This window comes from Microcaecilia unicolor, unplaced genomic scaffold (genome assembly GCF_901765095.1).
Source record: "Microcaecilia unicolor unplaced genomic scaffold, aMicUni1.1, whole genome shotgun sequence".
Classification (NCBI taxonomy): Eukaryota; Metazoa; Chordata; class Amphibia; order Gymnophiona; family Siphonopidae; genus Microcaecilia; species Microcaecilia unicolor.
The window spans coordinates 686,145-709,784 of record NW_021963615.1 but is presented as its reverse complement, the minus strand read 5'-3'; the positions used below and the strand labels follow the sequence as shown (position 1 = coordinate 709,784).

Sequence of the window (23,640 nt, the reverse complement as noted above, 5' to 3'; positions counted from 1 at the left end):
CTCCCTGATTCCTCCTGGAAGATCTGTAACCTCCTTAGAAATAGATTTGCTAATCTCACCTTCAGTAACTCGGTGGGCGGCTGCTGACTCTTCTCCTGTGTCTCGGAGATCAGCTGCATAAGGGAGGAACTTTGCTCTTCTAGCTGGGTCACATTTTCAGTGATTCTCTGGAGAATCTTCTTCTCTTCCTCCTCCAGTCTCGAAAGAAGGATCTGCTTCTCCTTATTCAGAAACTGGTGCAACTCTTCAAACTCGGACTCAACTATCTGCCTTTTCCTCTCTGTCTCTCTCTGGATTAAACAAGGAGAGATAATTCTCAGTAACACTAGAGTGATTTTGTTGCAGTGGCACCATTACCCTCCTCTCAGTGGTGGCTCTGGTACAGCACTTCCTCCTTTAACAGTGGTGACTCCAGCACAACCTTCCTCCTCTCACCACCCACTCTTTTCCCAGCCTTCCTCTCTCAACATATTCAGAAGCTTATCCCCCTTTCACAATCTCCTCCATCCCCTGCCCACCAACTCCCTCTGCCTCTCTCCCCATTTGCAATGTACCCACCCTGGTACCACTGTTGTCCCCATATCATTTCTAAGTGAGCAGAAGAGGGGTCTCCCTTCTTTCCTATTCTTACCCCTTACCACAAGCACCCTCCATTTCACTCTTCCCCATCATCTACTCCCTGCATCTCCCCATTCTCTCCCTTCCTCAGTGTTCATTAGCATCTCGTTCTCCTCTTTCTCCTAGTATCTATCTCCTGCTTCCTTCTCTTTCTTACCCCATAATCTGGCCCTGCCACTTTGAACATCTTGTTGAATGGTGGTTCTCCACTGATCTACCTTCTCTTCAATGACAGCACTGTGAGCACTTTCAAAATAAGTGGTTACGGTTGGGGGAAGGGAGTGGAGGGAGGGAGAGGGGGAAGGGATGTTGATGGAAGGGAAGGAAGGGGGCATTGATTCTTTAAGGCTTATGGGCCCTTTACTAAGGTGTGCCGATGGCCTGCGCTGGTGTAGGCATGTGTTTTGGTTTCCGCCGTGTGCCTGAAAATTATTTTCCGGCGCACATAACAGACAAGTGTAAAAAATGAAATTACCACCCAGGCCACACGGTAGCCGGGCAGTAACTCCGAATTGATGTTCGTTGGGTACATGTTAGGCACCAACGCAGCTTAGTAAAAGGACTTCTTAGTTTTCTGGTTACTACTGTTAAATTTGACTCTATTTTCAATTTTTTTTGTTACATTTGTACCCTGCGCTTTCCCACTCATGGCAGGCTCAATGCGGCTTACATGGGGCAATGGAGGGTTAAGTGACTTGCCCAGAGTCACAAGGAGCTGCCTGTGCCTGAAGTGGGAATCCAACTCAGTTCCCCAAGACCAAAGTCCACCACCCTAACCACTAGGCCACTCCTCCACTGTTGCTACTATTTGAGATTCTACATGGAATGTTGCTATTCCACTAGCAACATTCCATGTAGAAGTCGGCCCTTGCAGATCACCAATGTGGCCGCGCAGGCTTCTGCTTCTGTGAGTCTGACGTCCTGCACGTACGCGCAGGACGTCAGACTCACAGAAACAGAAGCCTGCGCAGCCTTCTACATGGAATGTTGCTAGTGGAATAGCAACATTCCATGTAGAATCTCCAATAGTAGCAACATTCCATGTAGAATCTCCAATAGTATCTATTTTATTTTTGTTACATTTGTACCCTGCGCTTTCCCACTCATGGCAGGCTCAATGCGGCTTTCATGGGGCATAAGTACATAAGTACATAAGTAGTGCCATACTGGGAAAGACCAAAGGTCCATCTAGCCCAGCATCCTGTCACCGACAGTGGCCAATCCAGGTCAAGGGCACCTGGCACGCTCCCTAAACGTAAAAACATTCCAGACAAGTTATACCTAAAATGCGGAATTTTTCCAAGTCCATTTAATAGCGGTCTATGGACTTGTCCTTTAGGAATCTATCTAACCCCTTTTTAAACTCCGTCAAGCTAACCGCCCGTACATTTGTACCCTGCGCTTTCCCACTCATGGCAGGCTCAATGCGGCTTTCATGGGGCAATGGAGGGTTAAGTGACTTGCCCAGAGTCACAAGGAGCTGCACATCCTGATGTTATCTCACAATGCCTGTGATTTGGATGTAGTTGCAGTGCTGCCACTAAAGAGAAGGTGGAGTGGTAGGAAGCCGTGGTTACGGGACCCTCATTTCACCCTCTGGCTGTGCAGAACCTCTTGATGACAGAGCTTGAAAATCTCCAGCCTGAAGTTCTACCTTTCTAATCTCATTTTCCTGAGGACCACTGAGTTCACCTAACACCAGCTCTGCTGAGCTTTGTGACACCAGAGGATCCAGAATCCGTAACTCTATCCTGGAGCTCTCAAAAACCCATCAAAAGTTACAGGTTACAAATGATTAAATTAGATGAAAATTAGTTTCCACATCACAGGAGTTATTTAAGATTGAAATCTGTATCCTGGAACTCAGTTAAAATGCATCAGGACAGACCCATCCCTGAATGAGCAGAAACCTACATATAACACATCTGTGAGTGTCACCAGATCACCTCAGCCATGATGTGATGAAGGCACTGAGAGGCAATTCTATAATCTGGCGCCAAGAGAGAGGTACCATGATGGGGTGCAATTAATTTCAATTATGTAATGACTAGTAAAAAAGCCCCGTTTCTGATGCAAATGAAACGGGGGCTAGCAATGTTTTCTTCTGTGTGCATGTGGGAGACAGTGAGGCTTATTTTCAAAGCACTTAGCCTCCCAAAGTTCCATAGAAACCTATGGAACTTAGCCTCCCAAAGTGCTTTGAAAATGAGCCTCAAAGTGTGTGTCCCTGCCCTCTGGCCTCTCTCCCCTCCCCCCTCTGAGTCCTTCACTGTTACAGAGCCAGCGATTTGATTTCGTGCTCTAAAAAGCCCCGTTTCTGATGCAAATGAAACGGGGGCTAGCAATGTTTTCTTCTGAGTGCATGTGGGAGTGTGTGTGTCCCTGCCCTCTGGCCTCTGTCCCCTCCCCCCTCTGAGTCCTTCACTGTTACAGAGCCAGCGATTTGATTTCGTGCTCTGCTGTTTTCCTTCACTGACTGTGTTACAGAGAGGGCGGGGCAGACACTCATAGGGAAACCGGATATCTCGCCCCCTTCACACTTCCGGCTGGAGGCTTCATAGAACGTTGGTTTTGCCTTTTATATAGAGAGATTTCAGGACAAGCCGAAGCCTGCAGAAACTGGCTCAGAAGGAGACACAGACACCCACCCTCAGCACTTCAGTTTTCTTCCTTTCAGCACATTTAAACTTCAGAAGATCTTTCAGATTCTTTCTCAGAGGCTTCAGGTGCATTTTAAGTTTTGCCTGTGAAAATTAAACATCATTCATTAGCATATGAATGTTTTTTTAACAACAATTTCAGACTCAACAGTAAATGTGAGACGTTCCTTCCACTTTAGATCACTTCTTTCAGGTAACTGAATTCTGAGTGGTCAATATTCCACGTGATGTAACCAGACAGGGTAGGCATCTGCCTAGTTAAATTGCGCTGAACTGGCCATGAACCAATATTCAGTAGCCTTTAACCACTGAATATTGGCAAAAGTTCTGTCCAGGCAGTGGAGGGCTGAAACCAGGGCAGAGTCAGGGTGGAACTGAGAGATATGCAGGCACCAGTGATATTCAGTTCCAGTGCCCCATATTTTATTTTTAGTACATTTGCACCCCATGCTTTCCCACTCATAGCAGGCTCAATGTGGCTTACATATTATATACAGGTACTTATTTGTACCTGGGGCAATGGAGGGTTAAGTGACTTGCCCAGAGTCACAAGGAGCTGCCTGTGCCTGAAGTGGGAATCAAACCCAGTTCCCCAGGACCAAAGTCCACTACCCTAACCACTAGGCCACTCCTCCACTCACATAGCTAACCAGGTAAACTGAATCATGAACAAGGTGTCCTAACCAGGGATTTAGACTATCTCAAGGGTGGATAGGTGAGAGCATAATTAGGCAGGACTAGATGGGAAACGAGATTAAGAAATGGGTGTGGGCAAAATTCAAATAGAGTTCTTTGTATTCAGAAAGGCCAAACTGAAGAAATGTGTTTTTAGAAGACTTGTAAAAGTTAGGTAATCAGCTGTAAACTTGATTGATTTAGGAAGAGAATTTTGGTGCCTTGATAGGAGAAATTAGCAGAGTGAATTGTTTTATATATCACATTCCTACAGATAGGGAAATGTAAGACAAGATGAAACAGCATTACGAGGGGGTAATTCAATAAGATTATTCATTATCATCATTATCTGTTTAGGTTCTTGGGTACAGCATGGAGTATTGGCAATACCTGTATTCCTTCGGGGAGCCACAACTCACAGGCTGAATATTGACCCCTGAATGTATATGGAAGATGCCTGAATAGACAGCAGCCAGGGTTCAAGTTTTGATGATTGATCTCACTACTCATATGCTTCAAAATGCTGCTAATTCAACTCCGTTTAGTTTTATGGGAATGAAAAGGTAAATTTCTGTAATATCATTAAATACTCACACCTTCCTCTCTCTGCTTCCTCTATAGAGTTCATGGGATGAGATTTGTGACCCCAGGACACACTGTGATACTAAAGATACTGACACACACCTTGGATTCCTGCACAGCCTCCACTACAGAGGAAAGGGAAATGGGGCTTGATAAACCACTTCTCTGTGGTTTTTGCAACTACATTCAAAGCAGGGTCACAGAGCTGCATTGGGAATTGAACCCAGTCCACCAGGATCAAAATCAGCTGCAATAACCACTAAGCTTCTCCTCCACTATGGGAATCACAGTGTGATAATAAAGCTACTGATACAGACCTTGTATTCCTGCACAGCCTCCTTTATGGGGATCACGGTGTGAGATTTGTGATCTCTGGACTCTCTACAAATAAGGCAGATAATTTTCTGATCCTCGTCACAAAACAGCTTCAGTCTCTCTTCATGTTCCTCACACAAATCCTCCTCTTTGGGTCTCACTGAACACTGACTGAGCTTTTTCACCATTTCTGTCACATTTGCTAGCTGCCCGTTAGATCTGAGGTTCCTCTGCTGAGTGGTTTCCCTACACTGGGGACAGGAGAAGTTTGTGTCTTTTCCCTCCCAGCTCTGAGTGATACAGGAGCGACAGAAGTTGTGTCCACAGTCCGTAGTCACTGGGTCTGTAAAATAATCCAGACACATAGAACAAGAAGCTTCATCTCGCAGACTCTCAGCAAGGTTTGCTGCAGCCATGCTTCTTACAGGAAATGAGACTAAGAAAGAATTCAAATTTCTGTTTCAAGGGAGTGTCTGTGTGGAACAGGATCTTTGTCAGGGACTTTGTGTAATTTGATTTGACACCAGGGCTGTCTGCCCTCCTTCCTGTCTCCTAGTTCCTCCCTTTTATCCACAGCTACACTAGAGACCCAGGGGTCTGGGAGCTGCAGGGAGAACAGCAGTGACCTCTTCCCATGAAGTTTCCTGTGTGTAACCTGGAGCCTGGGCAGTGGCATACCTTGGGTAGTTGACACCCAGGGCCGGTCATTTTTTAACACCCCCCTCCAAAATCCAGTACTAGGCATACCGAGAATACAAAACACTCAGGACCTATAGAGCAATTCTACCATACCATAAGCAGTCATTTCTACGAGTCACACAAGGAAAAGGAAAGCATCTTAAACACTACAGTGAGCACTAGAACATCAATTCACCTATTGTAAAACGAAACCAGACAGATAGTACAAGATTGTCAATCCTGCACAGTCAATGCCAACTGAAAGCCATGTCTTTTTCACAAACACCGATACACCCTAATCCACTATAGAACAAGTAATCATAAACTTTCTATTTAGACAAAAATTAAACTGAACCTCCGATGCCAGACTCTGCATACAATGCAACACCACAGAAACAGAAAATGTCCCCTAGTACTGTGCAAAATATAAAGACAGCAGATGTAAATTTGAAAAAAACTAACAAATACCAATCACCACTTTACAAATTAACAAATAGAAATAAAACAAATATAGAATTAAAATAATACCATTTTATTGGACTAATACATTTAGCTTTCAGAGGCCAAAACCTCTGTCCTCAGGCAGTGGCGTAGCAAGGGGGGGTGATCCGCCGCTCCCAGGCACCCCCCGCACCCAAAATCCCCCCCCCCCCCATAGGTGCCTCTTATAACAGTCCTTCCTTCCCGCCCAGGGCAGCCCTCCTCCTCCTCTCCGCACCCCCCCCTCCCCGTGTCATAACCCTTTTACTTCCCGTGGTGGCAGCGACGTCAGTTACTTTACGAAGAAGACACCAAAAGCTCCCCTCCGGCTCCAGCTTCTCCCTTCGCTAGTTCACTCTGCACACAGTGAGTGCCCCGCCTTCGCGATGATGCATTTCCTGTTTCCACGAAGGCGGGACACTCACTGTGTGCAGAGCGAACTAGCGAAGGGAGAAGCTGGAGCCGGAGGGGAGCTTTTGGTGTCTTCTTCGTAAAGTAACTGACGTCGCTGCCACCACGGGAAGTAAAAGGGTTATGACACGGGGGGGGGGGGGTGCGGAGAGGAGGAGGAGGGCTGCCCTGGGCGGGAAGGAAGGACTCAGAGGGACAGGGACCGTTAAAGAGAGCAGAGCTGCTTTGCTGCAGCGCTAGCCCTGCGTTTTGTGGAGGCAGCTGTCAGGTGATAGGAAGGAAGGAACGGAGAGGGCAGGGGAGAGAGGAGAATGTTGGACATGGATGGAGGGGGAAGGGGCAGGAAGGAACGGAGAGGAGGACTGTGGGAAGCTGAGGGAGGGCAGGGAGAATCGCTGGACATGGATGGGAGGGGAGGGCAGGGGGAGAGAACAGATTGCTGGACATGGTGAGAAGGGGAGGGCATGGGGGAGAGAAGGGGAGGGCATGGGGGAGAGAAGAGAATTGCTGGACGTGGGTGGATGGATGGAGGGGAGGGCAGGAAGGAACGGAGAGGAGGGCTGCCAGGGAGCTGAGGGAGGGCAGGGAGAATCGCTGGACATGGATGGGAGGGGAGGGCAGGGGGAGAGAACAGATTGCTGGAAATGCAGAGAAGGGGAGGGCATGGGAGATCGCTGGAGGGAAGGGCAGGGGAGAGAGAATTGCTGGACGTGGATGGATGGAGGGAATGGGACTTGATAAACCACTTTTCTATGGTTTTTGCAACTAGATAGGCTCACTTCCACTTCTGTGTATTAAACTTCCTTAAATTGTGAAGCACTGCGTATGACTGGTAGCGCTATAGAAATGTAGTAGTAGTAGCATCTCATAGGTTTGCTTGCTGTGATTTGAGTGTATGGCAATGACGGCTATGTGGGGGAGTGGAAACAGAGATTAACCAAATTGGCTTCCTTGCTTACAGTGGACTAGATAGGTTCACTTCCACTCTTGTCTATTAAACCTCCTTGCAGCAGCTCATAGGTTCGCTTGCTGGGATTTGAGTGTATGGCAATGACGGCCGCGTGGGGGAGTGGAAACAGAGATTAACCAAATTGGCTTCCTTGCTTACAGTGGACTAGATAGGTTCACTTCCACTCTTGTCTATTAAACCTCCTTGCAGAATCTCATAGATTCGCTTGCTGGGATTTGAGTGTATGGCAATGACGGCCGCGTGGGGGAGTGGAAACAGAGATTAACCAAATTGGCTTCCTTGCTTACAGTGGACTAGATAGGTTCACTTCCACTCTTGTCTATTAAACCTCCTTGCAGCATCTCATAGATTCGCTTGCTGGGATTTGAGTGTATGGCAATGACGGCCGCGTGGGGGAGTGGAAACAGAGATTAACCAAATTGGCTTCCTTGCTTACAGTGGACTAGATAGGCTCACTTCCTCTCTTGTCAATTAAACCTCCTTGCTGCAGCTCATAGGTTCGCTTGCTGTGATTTGAGTGTATGGCAATGACGGCCGCGTGGGGGAGTGGAAACAGAGATTAACCAAATTGGCTTCCTTGCTTACAGTGGACTAGATAGGTTCACTTCCACTCTTGTCTATTAAACCTCCTTGCTGCAGCTCATAGGTTCGCTTGCTGTGATTTGAGTGTATGGCAATGACGGCCGCGTGGGGGAGTGGAAACAGAGATTAACCAAATTGGCTTCCAAGCTTACAGTGGACTAGATAGGTTCACTTCCACTCTTGTCTATTAAACCTCCTTGCTGCAGCTCATACCGTGTTTCCCCGAAAATAAGACAGTGCCTTATATTAATTTTTGCTCCCAAAGATGCGCTAGGTCTTATTTTCAGGGGATGTCTTATTCGGGAGTAGTAGGGGGACTGTGGCGGTCAGGAACAGTATTGAAGTGGGGGGCGGTATCCTGCAGGAGTAGGCCGTGGCTCGCCTATCTGCCCACAGTGACCGCAGGACTCGAGCGGAGCAGAGCCGGCCGGGCTGGGAATGGAGGAGGGGTATGCACTAGGAAAGGTAATGGAATATGGGGCCGGGCTGCTCTGGCTGGGGGTCTTGGGAGGTTGTGAGAGGGCTTAGGGCGCAGGATCATCCCTACCGTATTACAAACGTTAAAAGAAAAAATTCTACGGTAGCTCCGTTCCCCGTTGGTGGCGCTTTATGCGCTCCTCCTGTACATTCGCAACACTTTCCATCCTTCTAGTCTGACTTAGCCCTTGGGCGATGGAGCAGCGCCGAAAGGGCTCGGTTATTCATTTTCTTTTCTTTTATTATTTCTGCAAGGAGGATGTTTCTTTTCTTTCCGGGCTCACTTACCGGTAGTTGATCTTCACAAAAGCGTGAAGGAGGATGGTAGGAGTCCGCTGGACAAATAGATTTTCCACCTCAGTCTTGTTTCTTGCATTTCTTTAATGTTATTTTGTCTTTGGGTTGCAGCAAAAAAAATTAAGATTTCTGTGTCCATGTCCCATCGGGGCCAAACAAAAACTTTGCTAGGTCTTACTTTCGGGGGAGGCCTTATATTTAGCAATTCAGCAAAACCTCTACTAGGTCTTATTTTCAGGGGATGTCTTATTTTCGGGGAAACAGGGTAGGTTCGCTTGCTGGGATTTGAGTGTATGGCAATGACGGCCACAAGGGGGAGTAGAAACAGAGATAAGTAAATTTATTTATTTATTTATTTATTTTATTGCACTTGTATCCCACATTTTCCCACCTATTTTGGAAACAGAGATTAGACTCACTTCCACTCCAGTCTATTGCACCTCTTTGTTTAACCTTCAAAAAGATTTGTGCAGCGCTGGGTTATGGCTGGTGATCGCTGCATACTGTAAGTAGTTTTCACAGTTTAACAACGTCCTTCATTGTTAAACTGTACTACTACTACCACTACTATTTAGCATTTCTATAGCGCTACAAGGCATACGCAGCGCTGCACAAACATAGAAGAAAGACAGTCCCTGCTCAAAGAGCTTACAATCTAATAGACAAAAAATAAATAAAGTAAGCAAATCAAATCAATTAATGTGAACGGGAAGGAAGAGAGGAGGGTAGGTGGGGGCGAGTGGTTACAAGTGGTTACGAGTCAAAAGCAATGTTAAAGAGGTGGGCTTTCAGTCTAGATTTAAAGGTGGCCAAGGATGGGTCAAGACGTAGGGGCTCAGGAAGTTTATTCCAGGCGTAGGGTGCAGCGAGACAGAAGGCGCGAAGTCTGGAGTTGGCAGTAGTGGAGAAGGGAACAGATAAGAAGGATTTATCCATGGAGCGGAGTGCACGGGAAGGGGTGTAGGGAAGGACGAGTGTGGAGAGATATTGGGGAGCAGCAGAGTGAGTACATTTATAGGTTAGTAGAAGAAGTTTGAACAGGATGCGAAAACGGATAGGGAGCCAGTGAAGGGTCTTGAGGAGAGGGGTAGTATGAGTAAAGCGACCCTGGCGGAAGATGAGACGGGCAGCAGAGTTTTGAACCGACTGGAGAGGGGAGAGGTGACTAAGTGGGAGGCCAGCAAGAAGCAGATTGCAGTAGTCTAAACGAGAGGTGACAAGGGTGTGGATGAGGGTTTTGGTAGAGTGCTCGGAAAGAAAGGGGCGGATTTTACGGATGTTGTAAAGAAAGAAACGACAGGTCTTGGCGATCTGCTGGATATGAGCAGAGAAGGAGAGAGAAGAGTCAAAGATGACCCCAAGGTTTCGAGCTGAGGAGACAGGGAGAATGAGAGAGCCATCAACAGAAATAGAAAACGGGGGGAGTGGGGAGGAGGGTTTGGGGGGGAAAATGAGAAGCTCGGTTTTGGTCATGTTTAATTTCAGGTGGCGTTGAGACATCCAGACAGCAATGTCAGACAAGCACGCTGAAACTTTGGTTTGGATGCAAGGTGAGATATCAGGGGTAGAAAGGTAGATTTGGGAGTCATCAGCATAGAGATGGTAGGAAAAGCCATGGGATGAGATTAATGAACCAAGGGAAGAAGTGTAGATAGAAAAGCGCTGCGTAACCCTAGTAGCTCTCTAGAAATGTTAAGTAGTAGTAGCGGTCCTTCTGTCATTAAACCTTATTTTAAGCTTGAGAAGAACGCCAGAGCCGCTAAGTTATGTTCCCTGTGACATAATCATAAGGAAATAGGAGGATCCCGGGACAATAATCCTCAGTGTTAAGTACATCAGCTGTCTTCTTCTATAAAACATTTATTTTGGAGGATAATATGTCAAATGTCCACATGTAAAGGACTGGGCAAAGAAAAAAATGAACCCCCGCTGTATCCCTTTGTTACCTTTAGCCTCATGAGTCCCAGACCCCCCTGGGTCTCTGTAACTGGGGAAAAAAAGGGAGGAACTAGGAGACAGGAAGGAGGGCAGACAGCCCTGGTGTCTTCAAATTACACAAAGTCCCTGACAAAGATCCTGTTCCACACAGACACTCCTTTATTTTGAAGATGTGAAACAGAAACTGAATTCTTACTCTCATTTCCTGTAAGAATCATGGCTGCTGCAAACCCTGCTGAGAGTCTGCGAGATGAAGCTTCTTGTTCTATCTGTCTGGATTATTTCACAGATCCAGTAACTACGGACTGTGGACACAACTTCTGCCGCTCCTGTATCACTCAGAGCTGGGAGGGGAGGGACACAAACTACCCCTGTCCCCAGTGCAGGGCAATGTCTCCGCAGAGAAACCTCAGACCTAACAGGCAGCTGGCAAATATGACAGAAATGGTGAAAAATCTCAGTCAGACTTCAGTGAGACCAAAAGAGGAGAATTTGTGTGAGGAACATGAAGAGAAACTGAAGCTGTTTTGTGAAGAGGATCAGAAAATGATCTGCATTATTTGTAGAGAGTCCAGAGATCACAAATCTCACACCGTGATCCCTATAAAGGAGGCTGTGCAGGAATACAAGGTGAGTGTCAGTAGCTTTAGTATCACAGTGTGTCCTGGGGTCACCAATATCGCACTGTGATTCCCATAGTGGAGGAGTTGCCAAGTGGTTAGTGCAGCAGACTTTGGTTCTGGTGAACTGGGTTCAATTCCCACTGCAGCTCCTTGCAACTCTGGGCAAGTCACTTAACCCTCTATTGCCCCAGGTACAAATAAGTATCTGTATATACTATGTAAACTGCTTTGAATGTAGTTGCAAAAACCATAGAAAAGTGCTTTATGAAGTCCCATTTTCTTTTGGAGGCTGTGCAGGAATACAAGGTGTGTGTCAGTTTCTTTATTATCACAAAGTAGAGGAGTGTGGTAGCCGTGTTAGTCCACTCTTAAGGTTATCAATAGAAATCAAACAAAATAAAACATGGAAAAGAAAATAAGATGATACCTTTTTTATTGGACATAACTTAATACATTTCTTGATTAGCTTTCGAAGGTTGCCCTTCTTCCAGATCGGGTTCTACATGGAATGTTGCTACTCTTTGAGATTCTGCGTGGAATCTTGTCACTCTTTAGCATTCCGGAATCTTGCTGTTCTTTGGGGTTCTGCGTGGAACGTTGCTACTCTTTGAGATTCTGCCTGGAATCTTGTTACTCTTTAGGGTTCCAGAATCTTGCTATTCTTTGGGGTTCTACATGTAGAGAGGTGTGGTAGCCGTGTTAGTCCTCGCTTAAGGTTATCAGTAGAAATCAAACAAAATAAAACATGGAAAAGAAAATAAGATGATACCTTTTTTATTGGACATAACTTAATACATTTCTTGATTAGCTTTCGAAGGTTGCCCTTCTTCCTCAGATCGGAAATAAGCAAATGTGCTAGATGACAGTGTATATAAGTGAAAACATTAAAGCATTACTATGACAGTCTGACAGGGTGGGAGGAGGGGGGTGGGTAGGAAGTACATCAAAGCATTATCACAGTATGTCCTGGGGTCACAGTCACAGATATCCCCATAGTGGAGGAGTAGCCTAGTGGTTAATGCAACAGACTTGGCTTCTGGGTTTGATTCCCACTGCAGCTCTGTGACTCTGGGCAACTCACTTAACCCTCCATTGCCCCAGGTACAAATAAGTATCTGTATATACTATGTAAACTGCTTTGAATGTAGTTGCAAAAACCATAGAAAAGTGCTTTATCAAGTCCCATTTTCTTTTGGAGGCTGTGCAGGAATACAAGGTGTGTGTCAGTTTCTTTATTATCACAGTATGTCCTGGGGTCACAGTCACAGATATCCCCATAGTGGAGGAGTTGCCTAGTGGTTAATGCAACAGACTTGGCTTCTGGGTTTGATTCCCACTGCAGCTCTGTGACTCTGAGCAAGTCACTTAACCCTCCATTGCCCCAGGTCTAATCTTATTTAATGAATTTGTATCCCACATTTTCCCACCTATTTGCAGGCTGAATGTGGCTTACAGAGCCCTGTTATGGCATTGGGTCTGCTTTCAGTGATAAGTTAAAGAGCAGGACAGTAGCTCTGAGTCAGGGTCTTTCTTTGATCTATCTCCCAGGCCAGCAGTTAATGCTTCACACCTTCTTAGCCCAGAGAATCCCGCTTCTAGGGTTTGTCTGGAGGCAGGGGGGGGGGACTGCAAGGTGCTTTCAGGTAATTGTTGGGGGGGGGGGGGGGGGGGTTGTCACATGTGTGGCTGACTGTCTTTGCTTGCTGGCCAGTTGGCGCAGAGGGAGAGGTTGGGAGACAATGCTAGGGTATTTAGCTTAATTGCTCTTTGGAATGTGTTAGGCAGGGATTCTGGTGCTTGAATATTGGTTTTAGACTTCACTGGAGTTTTCACAGAGTCATGTGCAATCAGGTCAGCAGTATTGCTTCTCTAGCTAAATGCTCACTTGTGTGCAGACCACTCAATGTCAGACTGATTCACTCAAAGCCATAAGATCAATTTATCTTTTCAGTTTGGCCAATCCACACAAGTCCTCTCTCCTCACAAACCCAACATCCCCGGCCTAATCATATGCAGTGCAGAAGGCTCCTTCAGGCACCCTGAAAGGGTCCTCTGCCCCACAGTAATCATTCAGGGCAAGATGCACTAACCTACCCTGGCATGCATTAAAGCCCAATTTCCGACGACAACGACGCTAGCAGCAAACGAAAACGGAATGCAGATGAGCAAATTGTGTAGAAACCCTATTGAAATGAGATACACTAAAGTTTTCCGCTTGCCCTAACGATGGAAAACTACGGGAAAGCTAACGATCGGGAGGGAGCAAAGGCGCTCGTCAGGAGCGTCCTTTATGGATGGCCTTGCCCCCCTCTTAGGTCGCCACTGCTCCCCGCTTCCTCCTGCATTAATAAAAAATCCTGCACTAATAAAAAATCCAACTTTAAGCTGCCCCGGCCCCCTTCTCTTCCTCTCTTCCTCCCCAGCTCCGCCTCCTACCATCTTCTGCCCCGTGCCCCATCCCCGCCGCCCCCCTGAGGTCGTTGCTGGCGCTCCCCCCATCCACCGGGCCCCCCCTCCGTCTTACCGGGCCCGCGCAGCGCCTCTCACCTCTGTGTGAAGGTGCTGCATGGGCAAGAAGAACAGCTGATCGCCTCTTCACCGAGTCTTCGGACGTCCCTCCTGGGCCCGCCCTCGTCTGACGTAAGTAACCTGATGTTTAAAGCGCTGCCCGGGGCTGTGTTTGTGATTGGAAGTAGGAGTTAGAGGAGAGGTAGTAGTCTCGATTACTGGTGTGGGTCTGCTCTGAGGTCCTCGGAGCCTGTCTCCGGGTTGCTTTCGGTGTGTTGTTCCAGCACCTTACACCGCCACAGCCGCCCTGATCGCTCTATTTGCGGTGTTATCAGGACAGTCTGGTGCTCCGAAGCATTTGCCCGGGGTGCAGAGACTCCGTAACCCTGGGGGCTGTGCCAGTGGATGGAGGTAGGAATCGGAGGAGGGCTGCAGGCTCAGTCTTCTGCTGCTGACCTGTTCTGTATCCTTTGGCGCCTTACACCGGGGCGCCATCGCGTTGCTCCTGCTCCCCTTGCCGCCGCTGCCGCTTCGGTAATGGAATTCAAACATGCGTGGGATAAACACAAAGGAATCCTGTTTAGAAGGAATGGTTCGGTGGAATCTTAGCGGAGTTTGGGTGGCGACGCCGGTAATTGGGAAACAAAACGGGAGCTGGGCAGACTTCTACGGTCTAGGCCCTGATGGTGACTGAATAGATAGGGATGAGTTGGAGTGTAAATTTTAAGGGGCTTTGAGGTTAGCTTCAGAACTTAGTACAAGACAAATGCTGGGTAGACTTTTACGGTCTGTGCCCTGAGAAAGGCAAGGAGAAATCAAACTCAGTATCACATACCATGTAAAATGAGTTTATCTTGTTGGGCAGACTGGATGGACCGTACAGGTCTTTATCTGCCGTCATTTACTATGTTACTATATGTTACCACTTCTTCTGTGCTCCAGCCCCTCATCCTCTCTTCCCACCCTCCCATGGGTGTAGGGAATGGAAGATGCAACAAGTCCTGGTGGAAGGCCGACAGTCGCTCAAAAGAGCATGGTTCGGGATAAGGTATCTTTCAAAGATATCACCATAACAGGGAAGATAGAGTATCCTGATAGTGAGGTTGCAAAAGAGATTGTAGTAGATCGGGTATCTTTAAATAACAATAAAAATCAGACAAAAGATTGCCAATTAATACTGTCAAGTACTAAGCATGATGTACTTAGGAACATCAAACATAGTTTGAAATGTCTATATGCGAATGCCAGGAGCCTAAGAAATAAGATGGGGGAGTTAGAATATATTGCACTAAATGAAAAATTAGATATAATAGGCATCTCTGAGACCTGGTGGAAGGAGGATAACCAGTGGGACACTGTCATACCGGGGTACAAATTATATCGTAGTGATAGGGTGAATCGGATTGGTGGAGGGGTAGCATTGTATATTAACGAGAGCCTTGAATCAAATAGATTGAAAATTCTGCAGGAAACAAAACACTCCTTGGAATCACTGTGGATTGAAATTCCATGTGCAAAGGGGAAAAGGATAGTGATAGGAGTGTACTACCGTCCGCCTGGCCAGGACGAACAGACGGATGCGGAAATGTTAAAGGAAATCAGGGACGCAAACAAACTGGGCAACACAATAATAATGGGGGATTTCAATTACCCGCATATAGACTGGGTTAATGTAACATCTGTACACGCAAGGGACATAAGATTTCTTGATTAAATCAAGGACAGCTTCATGGAACAGCTAGTTCAGGAGCCGACAAGAGAAGGAAAAATACTAGACTTAGTCCTTAGTGGTGCTCATGATCTAGTGCAGGGGGGTAACGATACGAGGGCCGCTTGATAACAGTGATCATAATATGATCGGTTTTGATATTGGCATTGAAGGAAGTGAAACTAGGAAATCAAGTACGCTAGCGTTTAACTATAGAAAAGGTGATTACGACAAAATGAGAAAAATGGTGAAAAAAAGACTGAAAGGAGCAGCTCGCAGAGTAAAAAACTTGCATCAGGCGTGGATGCTGTTTTAAAAACACCATCCTGGAGGTTCAGGACAAATATATTCCACGTATTAGAAAAAAGGGAAAAAAGACTAAACGTCAGCCGGCGTGGCTAAACAGTAAGATAAAGGAAATCATTAGAGCCAAAAAACAATCCTTCAGAAAGTGGAGAAGAGAACCAACTGAAAGTAACAGGATAGATCATAAGGAATGCCAAGCCAAATGCAAAGCGGAGATAAGGAGGGCAAAAAAGGACTTTGAGAAGAAATTAGCGTTGGAAGCAAAAATACATAGTAAAAATTTTTTTAGATACATTAAAAGCAGGAAACCGGCCAAAGAGTCGGTTGGGCCGCTGGACGAAAATGGTGTTAAAGGGGCGATCAAGGAGGACAAAGCCGTAGCGGAGAAATTAAATGAATTCTTTGCTTCGGTCTTCACCGAGGAGGATTTGGGGGGGACACCGGTGCCGGAAAGAATATTTGAAGCGGGGGAGTCGGAGAAACTAAACAAATTCTCTGTAACCTTGGAGGATGTAATGGGTCAGTTCAGCAAGCTGAAGAGTAGTAAATCACCGGGACCTGATGGTATTCATCCCAGAGTATTAATAGAACTAAAAAATGAACTTGCGGAGCTACTGTTAGAAATATGCAATCTGTCCCTAAAATCGAGTGTAGTACCGGAAGACTGGAGGGTAGCCAATGTTACTCTGATTTTTAAGAAGGGTTCCAGAGGAGATCCGGGAAATTATAGACCGGTGAGTCTGACGTCGGTGCCGGGCAAGATGGTGGAGGCTATTATTAAGAATAAAATTGCAGAGCATATACAAAAACATGGACTGATGAGACAAAGTCAGCACGGATTTAGTGAAGGGAAGTCTTGCCTCACCAATCTAATGCATTTTTTTGAGGGGGTAAGCAAACATGTGGACAATGGGGAGCCGGTTGATATTGTATATCTGGATTTTCAGAAGGCGTTTGACAAAGTGCCGCACGAAAGACTCCTGAAGAAATTGCAGAGTCATGGAATCGGAGGTAGGGTATTATTATGGATTAAGAACTGGTTGAAAGATAGGAAGCAGAGAGTAGGATTGCGTGGCCAGTATTCTCAGTGGAGGAGGGTAGTTAGTGGGGTCCCGCAGGGGTCTGTGCTGGGTCCGTTGCTTTTTAATGTATTTATAAATGACCTAGAGATGGGAATAACTAGTGAGGTAATTAAATTCGCCGATGACACAAAATTATTCAGGGTCGTCAAGTCGCAGGAGGAATGTGAACGATTACAGGAGGACCTTGCGAGACTGGGAGAATGGGCGTGCAAGTGGCAGATGAAGTTCAATGTTGACAAGTGCAAAGTGATGCATGTGGGTAAGAGGAACCCGAATTATAGCTACGTCTTGCAAGGTTCCACGTTAGGAGTTACGGATCAAGAAAGGGATCTGGGTGTCGTCGTCGATGATACGCTGAAACCTTCTGCTCAGTGTGCTGCTGCGGCTAGGAAAGCGAATAGAATGTTGGGTGTTATTAGGAAGGGTATGGAGTCCAGGTGTGCGGATGTTATAATGCCGTTGTATCGCTCCATGGTGCGACCGCACCTGGAGTATTGTGTTCAGTACTGGTCTCCGTATCTCAAAAAGATATAGTAGAATTGGAAAAGGTACAGCGAAGGGCGACGAAAATGATAGTGGGGATGGGACGACTTTCCTATGAAGAGAGGCTGAGAAGGCTAGGGCTTTTCAGCTTGGAGAAGAGACGGCTGAGGGGAGATATGATAGAAGTGTATAAAATAATGAGTGGAATGGATCGGGTGGATGTGAAGCGACTGTTCACGCTATCCAAAAATACTAGGACTAGAGGGCATGAGTTGAAGCTACAGTGTGGTAAATTTAAAACGAATCGGAGAAAATTTTTCTTCACCCAACGTGTAATTAGACTCTGGAATTCGTTGCCGGAGAACGTGGTACGGGCGGTTAGCTTGACGGAGTTTAAAAAGGGGTTAGATAGATTCCTAAAGGACAAGTCCATAGACCGCTATTAAATGGACTTGGAAAAATTCCGCATTTTTAGGTATAACTTGTCTGGAATGTTTTTACGTTTGGGGAGCGTGCCAGGTGCCCTTGACCTGGATTGGCCACTGTCGGTGACAGGATGCTGGGCTAGATGGACCTTTGATCTTTCCCAGTATGGCACTACTTATGTACTTATGTACTTAAGTAAAATGCTTCTATGACTGCAGACGTTTGGCAGCATCAGCAGTAGCTGAAGAAGGTGGATGACGGAATTTGGCAGAAAATCAACACTAGCATTGGCTGGTTGACAACCCTACGGATATTATGTTTTCTCTGATAGAGGGTTAACAATCTCGCTACATTTTTAACACATCACTTGCTTTTTTGACAGTGTTTGGTATTATAATCCCTCCCAAGGGACATTAATGCTTTACCTGAGTCAACTGGTGCCTCTGTTCACACTGAAAGGGGTAGGGATTAAATGGGTCTCAGCTCCTTGTGACTCTAGGCAAGTCACTTAACCTACAAATAAGTACCTGAGTGAATATACTATGTAAACTGCTTTGAATGTAGTTGCAAAAACCATAGAAAAGTGGTCTATCAAGTCCCATTTCCCTTTCCCCCATAGTGGAGGCTGTGTAGGAATCCAAGGTGTGTGTCGGTATCTTTAGTATCACAGTGTGTGTCCTGGGGTCACAAATCTCATCCCATGAACTCTATAGAGGAAGCAGAGAGAGGAAGGTGTGTGTATTTAATGATATTACAGAAATTTACCTTTTCATTCCCATAAAATTAAACGGAGTTGAATTAGCAGCGTTTTGAATCATATGAGTAGTAAGATCAATCATCAAAACTTGAACCCTGGCTGCTGTCTATTCAGGCATCTTCCATATACATTCAGGGGTCAATATTCAGCCTGTGAGTTGTGGCTCCCAGAAGGAATACAGGTATTGCCAAAACTCCATGCTGTACCCAAGAACCTAAACAGATGAAAATAATAATGAATAATCTTATTGAATTACCCCCTCGTAATGCTGTTTCATCTTTACATTTCCCTCTCTGTAAGAATGTGATATATAAAACAATTCACTCTGCTAATTTCTCCTATCAAGGCACCAAAATTCTCTTCCTAAATCAATCAAGTTTACAGATGATTACCTAACTTTTACAAGTCTTCTAAAAGCACATTTCTTCAGTTTGACCTTTCTGAATACAAAGAACTCTTTTCTTAATCTCGTTTCCCACCTAGTCCTGCCTAATTATGCTCTCACCTATCCACCCTTGAGATAGTCTAAATCCCTGGTTAGGACACCTTGTTCATGGTTCAGTTTACCTGGTTAGATATGGGGCACTGGAACTGAATATTACTGGTGTCTGCATATCTCTCAGTTCCACCCTGACTCTGCCCCCGTTTCACCCCTCCACTGCTTGGACAGAACTTTTGCCAATATTCAGTGGCACTGTTGGGTTAAGTGCTGTTTAATATTGGCTCATGGCCAGTTTAGTTTAACCAGGCAGAAGCCTATCCTGCCTGGTTATATCACTTTGAATATTGACCCCTCAGAATTCAGTTATTTCAAAGAAATGATCTAAATTGAAAGGAACATCTCACATTTACAGTCAAGTCTGAAATTGTGGTTATAAAAATAATCACATGCTAATCAACGATGTTTAATGTTCACAGGAAAAACTTAAAATGCACCTGAAGCCTCTGAAAAAGAATCTGGAAGATCTTCTGAAGTTTAAATCTACTGAAGAGAGGAAAGCTGAAGACCTGAAGGTGGGTGTCTGTGTCTCCTTCTGAGCCAGTTTCTGCAGGGTTTTTGTTATTCTCACTACATCAATCCCCTGAATCACCTGAATAAGAGAATAATAAAATTCAATCTGCCTCATTACTTATAGTATGGGAACTATTGGCTAAAAACAGGCAGGTTCTGAATCTATATGTGGAACATTGTATTTCTTGCAGAGAGGTAGTGTGGTGTGGGCTGCAAAATGGGAAAGGAGTGCTGGGCTCAAGCTTGTTCCAGTCCAGCAGTGTAGAGTGGGGGTCTCTGGGCTGTTGTGGTGCCAGGAAGGATGTCTGCAGGGCTGTATTGCACTGGGGCCTGTTAGGGGGCAGGAATTGGAGCAGTAACATGCCTGAAAGGGTCTCTGGTGTGGGGAAGCAGAGCGAGAAGTAGGCAGGAGCCTACAGAAGAAGAGAAAGTAGTACGTTCTAGGCCCACTGGGGAAAATATTGTCCTGATTCAGGGCCGTGCTGGGCTCCAAAGTGTGGCAGCTGGCTGGCCATGTTTGAGTGAGGCTGGAAAACCAACTTGAGCACCAGTGGGCCCAAAGCAGGAGCCCTGACAAACCCAGAAGTGTGTGCATGGGTGAAAGCATGTTCATGGGGTCACCGGTTCACACAGGGCCCATAAAGAAAGTGGAGCTTGGTGTGGAACAGAACCAGGACTGAGTGGGGAGGTGAGAAGTGAGAGTGGAGGAAGAGAGGAGCAACAACGGAGGTCTTTTAACAATTCTGAGTTGGTCATTGATGGAAGGTGTGAGAACTGAGTGTGGAGAGCAACTGCGATTTTAATTAAGCTCTCAAGTGAATCTAATTAATAACAGGCAAGAGAAATTTTTTGAAGTATTATTAGGGTTACCATTTGTCCGGATTTCCTCGGACATGTCCTCTTTTTGAGGGCATGTCCGGGGCGTCCGGCGGGTTTTGCCCGCACACACGTTTGTCCGGATTTCTGGACAAACGTGCATGCGTACGTGAGTGCGGGCGGGTGGCGCCGTGGGTCTCCCCTCCCCTCCTTACTATCTGCCCTGGTGGTCTAGTGACCTCTTCGGGGCAGGAAAGAGCCCTGTCTTTCCTGTCCGGAGCGCTGTCTTGCCCTTCATCCTTCTCGGTCTCGGCTGGGGATTCAAAATTCAAAATGGCCGCCGAAAGTTGAAGTCTCGCGAGGCTGCTTCAACTCTCAGCGGCCATTATGAATCCCCAGCCGAGACTGAGAAGGATGCAGGCAAGGGCAGGCAGTGCTCTGGGCAGGACAGAGGGGGCTCTTTCCTGCCTCAAAGAGGTCACTAGACCGCCAGGGCAGTAGATGGTAAGTAAGGGGAGGGGAGGGGGGAATATGTGGCAAGGGGGAGGGGAGGTGACGGGGCAGGGGAGGGGAATATGTGACAGGGGGCGGGATGAGGATCCGAAAGGGATGTGGTGTGGGCGGGGCATGGGAGTGCAGTGTGGGCGGGGCAGGGGGCGTGACATGTGTCCTCTTTTTCAGAGGACAAAATATGGTAACCCCAAGTATTATCAGCTGGACGATAACCATATTTTATATACATTTGTGTAAAAAACATTTGAAAGACACTTAAAGGTGTTAGTTAAAGATGATATATTAGTTGAAAAGCAATTTTCACTGCCTGATCAATGAGGAGGTGGGTGTTGTAAATCTTGCAGTTTAAGCTTTATACCAGCAAGACTAGAAAGGTAGAACTTCAGGCTGAAGCAATGTGGCTGACGGAGGTCTTCAAACAATGTCAGCTGGAGATCGTGTACAGCCATGGGTGAAGTGAGGGTCCCGTAACCACAGCTTCCTACCCAGTGGCGTAGCCACAGGTGGGCTTGGGTGGGCCGGGGCCCACCCACTTAGGGCTCAGGCCCATCCAACAGTAGCACATGGTAATGAAAATGCTGCTCTCCACAATACTGGCATCTTCACATGCTCAGTTTTCAGCGCACGCCTGCTGCAGACTACCAAGGTGGGGACTGGAGAGAAGCATTTTCCTACCAGCTGAGATATTTTTTTGATGTAGGGGTGGGGGAGAGAACATTTGCTGCCCACCCACTTCTTGCCTAGGCCCACCCAAAATCTGCTGTCTGGCTACGCCCCTGTTCCTATCACTCCACCTTCTCTTTAGTGGCAGCACTGCAACTACATTCAAATCACAGGCATTGTGAGATAACATCAGGATGTGTTGGTCTGTGACCACTTACTTTGTTGTTTGTTTGGTTTTTTTTTTTAGTTTTTTCAACGCACATCAATTTGGAGTTACCGCCTGGCTACCATGTGGCCCGGGCGGTAATTTCATTTTTTATGCTTCTCAGTTACAAACGCACGGCGGAAACCAGGTAGTAATCGTCATTCTACAGACGTAGATGATCACTGCGTGGTTAACACGTGACACCTTACCATTAAGTCAATGGGTGGCAGTAAGCTCTCAGACCCAAAATGGACATGCACCAATTTTTATTTTACCGCACGTCCATTTTTCAGCAAAACTTTTAAAAAAGGCGTTTTTTACAGGCTTGCTGAAAAATGGATCTGCTCATGCCCAAAACACGCGCCTACACCAGTGCAGGTCATTTTTCGACACCTTAGTAAAGAGCCCCTAAGTCTTAAAGAATCAACATACCTTCATCCCCTCCCTCCCTCCCTCCCTCCACCCCCTTCCCCCCCCCCCCCAACTGTGACCACTTATTTTGAAAGCGCTCACAGTGCTATCATTGAAGAGAAGGTAGATCAGTGGAGAACCACCACTCAACAAAATGTTCAAAAGGGCAGGACAAGATTGTGGGGTAGGAACGAGAAGGAAGCTGGGGCTAGATACTAGAAGGAGAATGAGAAGAATGAGATGCTAATGAATACTGAGGAAGGGAGAGAATAGGGAGATGCAGGGAGTAGATGATGGGGAAAGTGAAATACAGGGTGCTTGTGGTAAGGGGTAAGAGCAGGAAAAGAGGGAGAACCCTCTTCTGCTCACTTAGAAACAATATGGGGACAACAGTGGTACCGGGATGGGTACATTGCACGTGGGGAGAGAGGCAGAGGGAGTTGCTGGGCAGGGGATGGAGGAGATTGTGAAAGGGGGATATGCTTCTGAGTATGGTGAGAGAGGAAGGCTGGGAAAAGAGTGGGTGGTGAGAGGAGAAAGTTCTGTACCAGAGCCACCACTGAGAGGAGGGTAATGAAGCCACTGCAACAAAATCACTCTTGTTACTGAGAATTATCTCTCCGTGTTTAATCCAGAGTGAGACACAGATCAAAAGACAGATAGTTGAGTCCGAGTTTGAAGAGTTACAACAGTGTCTGAATAAGGAGAAAAAGATCCTTCTCTCGAGACTGGAGGAGGAAGAGAAGAAGATTGTCCAGAGAATCAGGGAAAACAAGACCCAGCTAGAAGAGCAAAGTTCCTCCCTCATGCAGCTGATCACCGAGATAGAGGAGAAGAGTCAGCAGCCAGCCAACGAGTTACTGAAGGTGAGATTAGCAAATCTATTTCTAAGGAAGATACAGATCTTCCAGGAGGAATCAGGTAATTCAAGTAGCAGATCAAAATATCTTACATAAGGTCCTGAATAAGGGCTGATTCTCCTGACAAACCGTGACAACATAAATAATAGAAATAAAGTCTGAAGAAGGTGTAAATTGCTGTATGTGCTCTACACATGTACACACAAGTCATGTGTTTTTAATGATCTATATTTGAGTCATACCAAACGTGGGTTACAAATAACAGAGATAAAGGTTATAAAAGTTTGGAAGGGTAAATTGGGCACCTTTCATTTTTGAAAGTTTTGTGTACTGTAGGGTCAGTAGAGAGGGATTATGCAACTTTTTCACAACGTTGATGTTTTTCATGTTCTACAGCCTAAAAACTGTGGGTATGTGATTTCCGGGGTTAATCACTTAATTGATAAACATTTCTTATTTTTTAAAGATGTAGTTAGTCCATTCATTAATTTTGCAGGATTATCCCTCTGGTAGAAATTTATTTATTTATTTATTTATTACATTTGTATCCCACATTTTCCCACCTATATGCAGGCTGAATGTGG

At 46.1% G+C, this 23,640-nt stretch overlaps 2 protein-coding genes across 14 annotated transcripts in view; one reads left to right on the top strand and one right to left on the bottom strand.

Moving 5' to 3' along the window:
* LOC115459508 (E3 ubiquitin-protein ligase TRIM39-like) overlaps positions 1 to 23,640 on the bottom strand; it is a 675,517-nt gene that overhangs the window by 17,201 nt on the left and 634,676 nt on the right. The window lies entirely within an intron of this gene.
* The window catches only part of LOC115459511 (E3 ubiquitin-protein ligase TRIM39-like), a 601,987-nt gene continuing 589,124 nt past the window's right edge, over positions 10,778 to 23,640 (top strand). For all 4 annotated transcript variants that reach the window (XM_030189328.1, XM_030189323.1, XM_030189322.1 and 1 more), the window contains exon 1: positions 10,778 to 11,313. In XM_030189328.1, the coding sequence (XP_030045188.1) occupies positions 10,900 to 11,313 (414 nt within the window). In that variant the 5' untranslated portion in view covers positions 10,778 to 10,899. The remainder of the gene's footprint in view (positions 11,314 to 23,640) is intronic.